We start from the raw sequence: 12,869 nt of genomic DNA on the forward strand, positions 1-12,869 counted from the left end.
GTAAACGTGACCACAGAATATATGGCCAAGAAAGTGATTTCAACAAACAAGCATTGGTAAAGAGACCGAAGTATAATTGGGGAAGAAAGTGATTTCTACTATTCACAGATAAGTCAAGATATTAAGACTTGGCTCTTCAAACAAGCTTTCCCGGACTCCAGCTAATGTCCTTCAACTTCAAGTTCTTTAACACAACCAGCTCATTTAACTGTTCGTTGTAAATATTTAAAATGCTATTAACCTTTTCTTTTTCCTTCCTCTCCCAGTTTAAGCATCCCTGTTTTTTGTAACTGCTTTCTTCCGCACTACAGTTCCAGTTTGTTTTTTCTTTCTATGCACCACTGTTTTAATGTAAACCAGCATGATGTGATTTTATCATGAATGCCGGTATATAAAAACCTTAAATAAATAAAATATTGGATACATAATTGCTATTATAAGAGAAAATAGTGTAATTATGGTGGTGAAAGACTGTTCATAGAAGCAAAAACAAATCTTGAAAAAATATTACGAAATTGATCTATGATTATAAGTAAGGCAGAGTACTAAAGTCTACAGTACTATACGATGATGCCTAATATTATGGTCAAACATCACCTTTAAAGTTGCATCGTATGAATGTTGTTATCATTGGGAATACAGTCGGTAATTTTTGTAGATAGGCTTATACACAAATACATGCAATGCACTGAAAGAACCTATATCAATGCATAGAATATGCATACTTTTCCTACCTATTTTAAAAATATACATACATGTATTTTATATGCAAAACTAAAGTCTATCAGGATTTACACATGAAAGTCAGTATATTTTCAAACATGCATGTGTCAAGGAAATTACCAATGCTTCTCCAGGTCATCAAGACACTCCTGGCTCTTCAGCCTGAATGCCCCTCAGTCAACCCAGCCCATCTGGCCAGCAGTACACAAACATTTTTAAGATCACTTACATCAGATAATTAGCATGTGTAAAATTACACAAGTTGGCAAATCTATGTGCATGTCTTTTAAAATAGCACCTTACACACGCAACTGTTGGCCCTACCCCAGAATGCCTCTAGATCATCCTTTTTTACCCTTTTACATGAGAAAGTGAAAATACATGCAATTATCCTTAGCAGTGTAGACCAAAATATCTGAGCAGACTAGACGGGCCGGTTGGTCTTTATCTCCTCCGGTAAAAATTATCTGCAGACTTTGCTCCAGTGTGGACAGTATGAAAATTGCTCCCACAGTAGATAACAGGAGATAAAGACCAACTGGCCCGTCCAGTCTGCTCAGATATTTTGGCCTACATGGCTAAGTATATACCCCAGCTGCTGGCCATAGAAGTCTGATGTCGCTCTTATCCAGGTCAGTTTGTGTGTCTTCCTCTATTATCCTGGGTAGATGATTAACTTATCAACCGAGTTACTGTGAGTTTAAGAGGTTCATGCTCTACCAAGCTAGCAGAGATGATGCTGAGTAGCTTGCCTCAAAATAGTACAAAGATACAGGCTCCCGCTGTCCCTTCTGTTGCCCGCTACTCATCAGCATCCCCTTGGCACTACTTTCTAACACCACATCCCGTTTCATTAAGGAAAAGGAGGTTTCAAAGAGCATTAAGTTTTTATCTGGCATAAAATAAAATACAAAAAAAACAAACATTTTCATTCCCTGTGCTTCACAATCATGCTTGCTGGTCAGATGTTAACATGATATAAAAAATTAATGTTTTTAATTTACCAAAAAATCATGTTGATAAAGGTTTCCCGACCAACCCTACAAGTAGGTCATTCTTTATCTCCACAGTAGATACATTTTATAAATCCAATTAAATATTATAAAAAAAATTCCACCCATAAAACACAAAATATACGTACATTATCCAGCCCAAAGCTTTGCAGATCATGAACTGAAAGAGAATATAAATACAGTAAGTCAAAAGAACCCAAACACTGTAAGCAAAGTTGACAAGCAAATCAATCCTTCTGCTATCAAATACTGCCCAGCAGACAGGCAAATACTGGATAAAGGTCATCCAATCCCATTTAACATGCAGTTCAGTTCCTGGAAGGGAAGAAATCCATCTGCCTGCTCCCTAAAAACCTCCTAGCTTCTGGGCTTGCTTTACTTTTGTTGCTCCCAGCAAATCACAAATATTCAGAACTAATTTTCTCCTTTAGAAAGAAGAAAAGCTTCTAAACAGTTTAATTTTCAGCAACTTATTTCAAGCATCGACACAATTTGCGACTAATTAAGGCAGCTTTCAAATCTGGCTGAACAAATGGGGCATTTCCCAAATACAGCGCCATTTGACAAAGTTCCTCTTGAGAGGCTTCTAGGAAAAGTAAAAAGTCATGGGATAGATGGTGATGTCCTTTCGTGGATTACAAACTGGTTAAAAGACAGGAAACAGAATAGGATTAAATGGACAATTTTCTCAGTGGAGGGGAGTGGGCAGTGGAGTGCCTCAGGGATCTATATTGGGACCCATGCTTTTCTATATTTTATAAATGATCTGGGAGGACCTTAGAAACCTCCGAGTAGGCACTGGAGTAGGTGTTTTCCAGCACGGGCATTTGTTGGGACACCCTGCCCGCATAGGACCCCGAGGACCATAAAAGTGAGGCGTGCTGCGGTGCGCCACCGCACACCAAGGAGCACACCCCTTCTGCTGGATTTTTCTTTCCTCTTTTTAGATTATTTTGGGAAGAAAAAGGAAGCGAAAAATTTTAACAAGCTTCTACGCCTATTTCAGCCTATGGCCCAATGGATTCACATGTAAACAGAGCTAATTCGCCACTGCATGAATCGAGTATGGAATTAGTTGGGATTTCATTATCCCCAGAAACGTGTTCTCCACCTCCCAAACCAAAATTTCCTACAGGTATGTCTGTGATTGACCTAAATATTTCTTTGAATGGCTCTCATAACCTTGGGAATGTGGAGATTCAACAGGATTTGGCCCCCACGTCTATTAACTAATTTACTGTTTGGGGAACAAGAGAATCTGGACAATTTACTGCCCTCATCAATAGCTACCCACCCTGTTCCTGAGCCTGTTTTATTTAATCCAGTAAAGGAGGAGTCTTCATTGAAAATACAAGAGGAACCGGCAGAATTATCACTCAAAGATATTTGGAGAGTGATCTCTAGGATTGATAGTGCTTTAACTATCTCTATAAAACAGTTATCCTAGTATTTATTTAATTTATTTATTTATTATTTTTATATACCAACATTCGATTTGAGATATCGCATCGGTTTACATTCAGGTACTGTAGGTATTTCTCTATCCCCAGAGGGCTTACAATAGGGTCCAATAGTAGGGTATGAAGGCACAACTCAGTCTGTTGTGCCTTCATACCCCAGGACCAAATCTGGCCCCAGGACCAAATCTGGACTGTTTCCCGACAAGGAAGTACGACCCAGTGCCTCCCTGCTTATTGACATATCACATTCTCAACTTGGTGGTGGTTTGGATCAGGACAATTTTGTTGGACAGCCAATGTCTGAAAGCCCAGAGCTCCAGAAAGTTAAATCTGACACTGTGTTTCCTGGGCGGTCCATAGGCCTTGGGCGTGGAGCCCCTCTACATGAGCTCCTCACCCCAGGGTGGACGCATCCGTGGTTAGAACAATTTGGGTAGGGGATTTTGGAAAGATATTCCCTGTTGCAAATTTGAGACAACTCGGGACCAGGACAAAGAGTCCCAAAGAGACAGAGTGACTCGGATGCAAGCCTAGAGGCTCTGCATGGCCTGGCGCCACCACGACCTCAAGGTCCATTGGGCTCTGCACATGTGCAAGCGTGCCAAGTGAGTAACATGGAAGGTTGCGACTATGTGGCCCAACAGCCTCAACATGTGCTGAGCTGAAATCTGCTGGCTCTGTTGAATTACCGCCGCTATGGATGCCAAGGTGACTGCCCTGAATCGTGACAGAAAGGGTCGCGCCTGTGCCGTGTTTAGCAGGGCTCCTATGAAGTCCAATCAAGGTAACGGGCTGAGATGGGACTTTGGGTAGTTGATGACAAACCCTAGTGACTTCAACACCTAGATGGTAAAGCGCAAGGACCAATCAGCCTCTGTCTGAGATGTGCTCTTGACCAGCCAATCATCCAAGTAAGGGAAAACACGCACTCCTAGCTTGTGAAGGTGTGCCCCCACCACGGCCAGGCATTTTGTAAAGACACGTGGGGCCGATGCTAGCCTGAATGGCAACACTCTGTACTGGAGGGGCTGCTTTCCCACCACAAATCTGTGATACTTCCTGTGACCTGGGAAGATCTCGATGTGAGTGCATGCATCCTTTAAATCAAGGGAGCATAGCCAGTCCCCTTTTTGCAGGAGGGGAATCAGGGTGCCCAGGGAAACCATCTTGAACTTTTTTTTTTTTTTTTGAGAAACTTGTTCAAGGCACTTAGGTTTAGGATGGGACGGAGTCTCCCTGTTCTCTTTGGAATCAGGAAGTACCAGAGTAGAATCCCTGCCCTCTTTGCCTTGGTGGGACAAGTTCGACCTTTCTGGCCATTAAGAGATGGAATATCTTTCTTATTAGTACCTCCTGATGTGCTATTGTCCCCCAATACAGGCATGAGGCAACTTGGCGGGACATCCAATAGGTTTAATTGGTACCCTTGACAGACGATGGACAGAACCCACTGGCCCAAGGTTATACTGGGCCACCAATCCTCAAAGAACTGTAACCTGCCCCCGAGCAGGGGGTCTAGTGTCATGGGTACTGATGACTGGCTCATGCTCCCTACAGCCAGTCAAAACCCCATCCCAGGATTTGGCTGAGGACTCAGCTGGGGCTTGGGAGTTCTCTGCTGCCTGGGACAGCTGCAGGAGCTCACCCTCTGCAAATGGGAGCTAGGAGCTGGAGGATAGTACTTCCTCTGGCGGTAGAAAGATTTCCTCTGACCCTACCTCCCAGATCTCCTGGCTGAGGACAACGGATCTGAAGTGCTGGCGGAGAGTTGCTGGAGGGTCTCATGGTGATCCCATAACTGGGCTACCATGTCCTTTATCTTATCTCCAAAGAGATTCTCTCCTGTACGGCAAGTCAGCGAGTCTTTCCTGTACCTCCAGTCGGAGATCCAAGGTCCACAACCATGCATTTTTGCTTACACCGATTCCTGCTGCAAAGAGTTGATGCCGTCTCAAAAACATTGTAGGTTGACCGAACCTCATGTTTTCCACACTCCAGGCCCTGACACACTAGCGATAAGAAGGGGTCTTGTTGCTGATGATGCAGCTGCTCGGTCGCCTCCTGCACCTGCTTCCAGAGGTTGTGTGAGTATTGGCTCATGGAGAGCTAAGAGGCAATGCGGGCAATGAGCATGGCCCCCTGGAATACTTTCTTCCCAAGAACATCTATTGCTCTGCAATCCTTGCCTGGGGGCACAGAGGCATGGGTCTGAAAGCGCTTGGCCTCCTTGAGAGCAGATTCGACCACTAACGATTGGAGTGAAAGCTGGCACTTCTTGAATCAGGTAGCACGTTGAACAAGGTAAACCCCATCCACCTTCCTGTTGACAGGAGGTACCATGAGGGGGTGCTCCCAGATCCTCAGCAGCAACTCCTTAAAGATCTCGTGCACCAGGACAGCCACAATCTCTTTAGGAGCCTCTACGAACTGGATGTTTTCCAGCATCTTGTGCCTGGCATCCTCCTCTGTCATCAAGTGAAATGGGATGGCTCTGGACATCACCCGTACAAAACCTGTGAAGGTCAGGTCCTCAGGCAGAGACCTCCTTTGCTCCTATGGAGGAGACAGCTCTGAAGGGAGACCCTCCGAGTCCTCGGAGGATGATTCTGCAGTTTCGTCCCCCCAGGGGTCATACGGGGCATCATCCTCACTGTAGTCCACAGGGGATGAAGCCCTAGGTGCTCGGCCTTCATCCAAAGTTGGACAGAGGGCTACAGGCCTCTGTGTCCCCGCTGGCCTCGATGGAGATTCCTCCTCAGAGGAACTGGCAACAAGCACCATATCGGTTGGGGGAAGCAGCGGTTCCCCGCTGAGCATCGATGGCCTCCCGGGAACAGATGCCATCTGGGTCGGTAACACACTGATAAGCACGTTGAGCCGTTCCAGCAGCATTTCCAGCAGGGCGAGTGCTGGCACTGCCTATGCCACCAGCTTGATGCTCTGCAATACCTTCTCCACTGCCAGCTGGACCCTACGGTCCAACTCCTCCTTGAAAGTTACTGATGCCAAAACAGACTGGGAGGCAGGTGTCCCTATCTTCCGCAGATCCCAGAGGTGAATCAGCGACTGACAACAGGACTGGTGGAAACAGTCACGGACCCTTGCAATGATAGAGGTTGGGCTCTCCTGCCGTAGGGTCACTTCAGGGGCATCACGGCATGAACTGATACCTTCCTGAGCCCAGCACCATGCTTTCCTCGGTGCTTGGCCTGGTCTTTCCCCAGGGCTGAGGTCGATGACGATGAACCCAATGTCCTCGGACCTGGAAGAAACTGACAGGGACTGGTCCCCAGTACCCCATCCGCTGGCAGCATCGACAGAACCGACAGTCCCACCGATGTTGACAGCTCAGTGTCCATTGGTGCAGTTCTCAGGTCCATCGGTACAGGTACCACCAATGCAGATGGCTTGGAGTTCCTTGACCCAAAGAGTTTCTCCATCTTATCAAGTCGAGCACCACATCCTTTAGGGGTCCTTCTGGGCGCACAGATGGCAACCCTGAACATCATGCGATGTCCCCAGGCAGAGGACACACAACTTGTGGGGGTCCGTGATGGACATAGACCTCGGACACTGGGAGCACTGATGGAAACCAGAAGAGGCCATGATGAACGAAAAGAGAAAAAGCGAGAATGGTGACAGCTGGTGGTCGACACCGTCTGGTACCAAGGCACTGCCACCACAGGAGGAACAGAAGCAAAATAAAACTTACCGAACTGCCAAAAATCCTGACTGGGGAAGACTAAGGGAAACCGAGAGGGACCCACATTGATGAAATCAAGAGAAATCCGAAAAAGATGGAAAAGTTTTCCAAGGCAATTTCTAAAAGAAATTTCACTAGCTCACTTCATCACAAAGCGAAAGCTCCGCAGTAAAAAAAGAAAGAGAGAGAGAGAGAGAGAGAGAGAAGAGGGACCCTGTATGGACGCGTAGATTAGGGCCGTGCCGGTCTCCATCAAATGATGTCACCCATATGTGAGGACTACCATCCTGCTTGTCCTAGGAGAATAAACTTGTATCCTATGTTTTTAATCTCACAGGACCATGGACAGTGATTTATATACAAAATACAAATTCATTAAAGCATACTGCATAAATTCAACACAACAATCAAATACTTAGTAAATAAAAATACAATTAATGCAAAAACAATTTCTAAATAACACAGCAATTAACTATAAGAATAAAAACAAAAATTGCAAAACCTTAACACTGAACTAAATCTTATTCCCTATTCTCACTAAGGGGAGAACTAATTGAGTCACAAAAATAAATTCAAACAAAACAAAAAATCCTAATAAACAAATATAGCCTACAAACCACCCCACCTCACCTAACCATGCCTTTTAGTCCATCTACTTTCCCATGGGAAAGTAGATGTATTGTTAATCCCAGTATGTATTTTAATCCATGTACAGTATGGACAATTTGCAGACAATCTACCTTCTATATTGTAATAAAATATTTTATACCTTTACCCTTTTGGTGCTGCTTGTTGCACCACATCCCGCTAATCAGCGGAATAATATACCAACTGGTCAGTTCCTTCGATTAAGACGCATCTGCAGTACCACACAGGATTATATTGAAAAATCTGAACAGATGATTGAAAGATATTCTGTTCGTGGATATCCACGGAAAATTATTTGCCGTGCATATAAAAGGGGTGTTTGCAAACAGTGATTTGCTTTTGATGAATCAGCTGCGACATGAAACCTCATGTGTTGTTTGTACTCTCCCTTTCCCCAAACTATCCGATCCAATATAGCATATTATTCGGGATTACTGGCATATTTTACAGATTTATGCAGTGTTTAGTTCTCCTCCAATTTTTGCATGAACTCGGAGCACTAATTTACGACACAAGCTCATGTTAACAATGCCTTGGAACAGAAGGACTGCAACAGAGATTTTGCGCCAATTTTCATGTGGCTATTGTACAGTGTGCAATAATGGAATACAAATTCAAACTTTTTCCCACTCTGATCCTTATATAAAATACTCCTTACGGGCTTATTTTGATTGCGAAACAACTCAGATAGTATATGCTATTATATGCCCATGTCTGAAATTATACATTGGACATACTAAACCGGCGATCAAAATTAGAATTATCCAGCATAAGAACTGCTTTAGAACCAAATGTCTAGAATCTCCACTAGTTAAGCACTGGCTATCACAAAGTCACATACTTGATTATGTGCATTTTTTGGTAATTCCCCTAGGGGTGGTGACATTTCTCTGATGCTCAGATGAAGGGAACAGTAATTCATATATAACTGGTGCACGTTTCAACCAAATGGCTTGAATACAGTCATTGAGTGGGATGCTTTTTTCTAAACAGTTATTAAGTGGGATGTTTCCTCAATTATAAATTTAACTATAATTTTGTATTTTTGGACATACAAGAAACTGATTGAGGTTCTATATATATTTGCTATATGGCTGTTTTTCCACAAAACATTCTCTTACATTAAGGAGACATAAGTATATGCTCCTTGACTGCGCAATCGTCAATGTATTACTGGGATGTTCTGAGGGGTATTTAAAACAGACTGTGCAATGGCAGCGTTTCGCCTCCATTTGAATTCTCTTTCACCGTCAAAGAATAAGGAAGGCGCTGGGTAAGCTCTGAGCAGATACTTCTCTTTTTCTATTCAAAGCTTTTTATAAAATTTGAATATTAGGTTTATGCTATTTTTTTTTAGTTTCTCAATTATATTTGTGTTTTTTAGAAATTTGAACTGATTTGAATCATGATGAATGTGATTTAATAGTATACGTCATTGAATGATTAATGATGCAGGCATGACGTGAGTATTAGTGCTTCTTTTTAAGATTTATTGTAAATTTAATGCATATTTAAGAAAAGTGGGACGCCATATTGATTATACATATGTTCTTTGATTAGCATCTGAACTGCTATTATTCTCCCCCTGATGAAGCCGCTATGCAGCAAAACATCAAGGCCTTCATGTCGGGGACAGAAGATTAATCTGAAGGTTCACTGTCATTCACAAAGTTGTTTGATATTAGAAGAACAAGTGGTTAGATGATCGATCTGGAAATTTATTCTGTGGAAATTGACTGCGATTTTCAACTTAATAGTAATATGGATGTATACGGAAATTCTTCTTGCCACTGAATAAGAACTGGAGTACATTCTTCTATTTTGACACAAGTAGAAAGACTGTCAGTCACTGAATTGCTATTCTAATGAGTTTCCTATGAACATTGGTTGTGTGAATGGTTTTGCACTTTAAATAGTTTTTGTATATATCTTCTGTATGAATATTTTAATGGACAAATATTGTTTTAAAGTTTGATGGAATAAAAATACTTTAAGGTTTTTCTGTGTTCCCTCATTAGTAATATATACATACATATACATACCAGAGAGAGACAAAAGCAATCATTATAATAAAAAGCAATGGTTATAATAAATGCAATATAAGCTAAAGCACCTGTTGACATACACTGCATATAGAATTTCTGTTTTGAATAGAATTTAACACTGCTCTTCAGATAATGTGACCAATCCAGCCTGCTCTGTCAGTCAGTCTAATGGCTCAGGATATGGGTCTCTCATGAGCAGCCCATATGAAACATAAAACATGTATGGTAAGAACTCCAGCAATTAAAATACAATGCCATGAAAAACACATACCGTGGACATGGGATTGCTGAAAACTTTTCCCAGGAGCAAAATGAAAATTTCCAGCTACCTGCAGAAAACGTGTAGATTGTACAAGAAGTTATTTGCCTTATAAAAGAATTTGTATTACATTTCTTGCTACATATTTTATCATTTCCTTTGTTACAACTTTTCCTTTTCATACAATTAATGCTCAAAATAAAATAAATGTTTTTGTAGCTTGCAAGACTGTTATCTGAATTCGGAGGCCTTTGGACACTGTCTTCTTGTGGTCTCTGATGGGGCCTGCAGGAGTTACATTGAAGGAAAGAAAATTCTGGGAGTGAATTTGTGCTTTTTTTTTTTTTTCTTGAAGAGCACAGATCAGGTTAATAGAATGGGAGAGAGTAACCTGCAAAATGCAGAATCTTGAGGCCTGAATCATGGATCAAGCAAAAAATGCAAAATGTCTACAAGTTAGTTTGTTTGCATATTTTTGCCCATAGCTTCAGAAAGAAAAATAATTCTACAAAAAAAATTGTGTAAGCAAAACCTTGGCAAAGTCGTCTGCAAGATTTTTGCCCCCCAGGGTTAAATTTAAATCTCCCAGAGATAAAGGATTTGAAATTACTTTTACTGGTTCATGACTTTGAATGTCCAGCTTCTGAGCACTTGCTATGTAATACATATCACCAGTTCCCTCTGATATTCATATTTGTATGTCTCTAGAATTATATCTTTATTGTCTAGTGATCTTACCTTGTTGACTTCCAGGAATCCATACACTTTGCAGCCCTCGTTTTTCTGTTCCTGCATTTTTTGACTGAATCCTTCTCTTTGACACTGTTCAATGGAGTCTGGGTTCTTGAAAGCCCAGCCCCTCCGCCTGTATGCCTCCCTGACATCATCACATGAGTTACAACATCTAAGAAAAGCAAACACATGGCAGGCATGTAAGACTGAGCTGAGAAACTCCAGTCAAAGGAATCCTTCACAGAAAACAAAGGGCAATGCTCATAGCAAAATAAAAGTACAAGGATCAGTTTGGCTGGAGTTGTCCAGTATAATAATCAACAAGAGCAGAGACGTGGTGGAGAAAAGTATGTAGCACAATTTTTACCAATGGCCTCAGGTCTTAAAGAGCACGTAAGTTTGTCTTGGTGATTTAACTCCCATTATAAGCATAGTTATCAGATCCTCCTGACAGCTTCAGCAAGCAAACCCAATGGAATGATACAGAGCACTAAAAAGCCCAACACAACACTACCTGAACATGTAAGAAAAACAGCACAGAAAAGGGCTCACACTCTAAAACTGGTCAAGAGCTTGGAAATTTGCAAACATTTCATAAATCTCTGCAGATCTTTCTCTAGGGCAAATGACCTGTCACATACTGCATCGCACATGCTACAAAGTTATTCTAACTTCTAACAATAATAATAAACTAGTGAAACATAAAAGATTTCAGCTGCTAGAAACCTGGGGGAGACCAGTATATACAGATTCACCAACAAACTGCAGACTGAGTTTTAAAAAGCCATAAAATACATAGTACACAATAGTGTCAAAGTGCGAGAGAGAGCACGAGAGAGAGAGATATTTTCCATGGCACTGCTGCATACCCCTGACCAGATACGTTTATCTGACTAACTTTAGGACAGGTTCTTTCTTCAATAAATACCAAGCCCTCTCTCTTCACCGAGTCCCCTCCCCCTTTCCCATGTCCAATCTTCTTTCTCCCTGCCTCCCATTCCCAGATCTCTCCCTTTATACCACATTCCCTTTTCTCTCTTATTCTGGGAGACCAGAGACTTGGTACTTCTGATCTTGTCAAGTTGGTCTACATTATTTTATGCACCTTTTGGACTGTAGGCAGACCTTCAAAGGAAAATTAGTTCTTACCTGATAATTTTCGTTCCTGTAGTACCACGGATCAGTCCAGACACCTGGGTTGTGACTCCGCACCAGCAGATGGAGACAGAGCAAAACTTGTCGGGCACCCTACATATAGTAAGGCGCCACCCACAGCCCCTCAGTCTTACGTGATGTCAAAGCCAAACCGAACTGACTAACTAGCCCGTCTGCAAAACCCAGACCGTACGCAAAACGGGACCATTGAAAACTGACCCCAGCTGGAACAAGTGCCATCACTAGAGGCAAACGGAATGATAAGTAACATCAACCAACCAGGAACTGACTTCAACCGAGCGGACTCTCCATTTCTTCAGAAAAAAACCAAAAGCTTCCCACGCGGCTTCCCGGACTACATGCAAAATAGCCGCCGTTCCCGCACTAAGCGGGAACGGGACAGCCATGGTACCTTACCTCCAAGATGGCCGCCGTTCCCACGCTAAGCGGGAATGGACCAGCCATGGTACCTTCTCCCTTGCCGGCGCGCGGCGGCGAACGCTCCGCCCGAAATCGACCCCCCCCCCCCCCGATCAACCCTGGATGGACCCCCGCCGCCCGAGACATAATTTGTGCACCCCCGTCGCGCGGAAACGAGCACGCGCGCCTGCCAGACTCATTCCCCGCGGCATCCGCAGACCTCGGCGCTCCCGGCGAACGAGTACCACACACAACATAAGCAAAGCTACTCGACCCCCCCTTTCTCCCCCGACGACGGAAGGAGAGTCGGCGCGGCTAAAAAACAAAAACCGGTTTATTCTATATATTTTTTTTTTTTCTTAACTGATCGCCGCTGTCCCGGGTCCTGCAATCTTCTGCTCCAGCGGGGGTGAGTGAACCGGGCTCCCCGGTGTCACCCCCGTTGCTGCTGCCAGAAACAGGCCGGGTCCTCGACCCTCAGCAGCGGCCTCAACCAGGGGGGGATGGTCCCCTCAGGACCTTCCCAATCCCCCTGGGAAGCTCCAGACCTCGGGAGACTTAGATCTTCTTTCTTCTTCTTTTTTTTTTTTTTTTTTTTTTTTTTACTTATCCCTGACTAACTACTACCCAGGGATCCCAGAGGCTGTGGGTGGACCTGCCCCATCTGCTGGAGACAGAGTAAGACTGAGGGGCTGTGGGTGGCGCCTTACT

The 12,869-nt window shown here is 43.3% G+C and overlaps 1 protein-coding gene across 1 annotated transcript in view; it reads right to left on the minus strand.

Moving 5' to 3' along the window:
- ERGIC3 (ERGIC and golgi 3) overlaps positions 1-12,869 on the minus strand; it is a 107,001-nt gene that overhangs the window by 31,167 nt on the left and 62,965 nt on the right. The window contains exons 6-8 of the mRNA XM_029612362.1: positions 10,590-10,755; positions 9,864-9,921; positions 1,865-1,896 (exon numbers count right to left, since the gene is read on the minus strand). Coding sequence (XP_029468222.1) covers positions 1,865-1,896; positions 9,864-9,921; positions 10,590-10,755 — 256 coding nt within the window. The remainder of the gene's footprint in view (positions 1-1,864; positions 1,897-9,863; positions 9,922-10,589; positions 10,756-12,869) is intronic.

Source organism: Rhinatrema bivittatum, chromosome 8 (assembly GCF_901001135.1).
Source record: "Rhinatrema bivittatum chromosome 8, aRhiBiv1.1, whole genome shotgun sequence".
NCBI lineage: Eukaryota > Metazoa > Chordata > Amphibia > Gymnophiona > Rhinatrematidae > Rhinatrema > Rhinatrema bivittatum.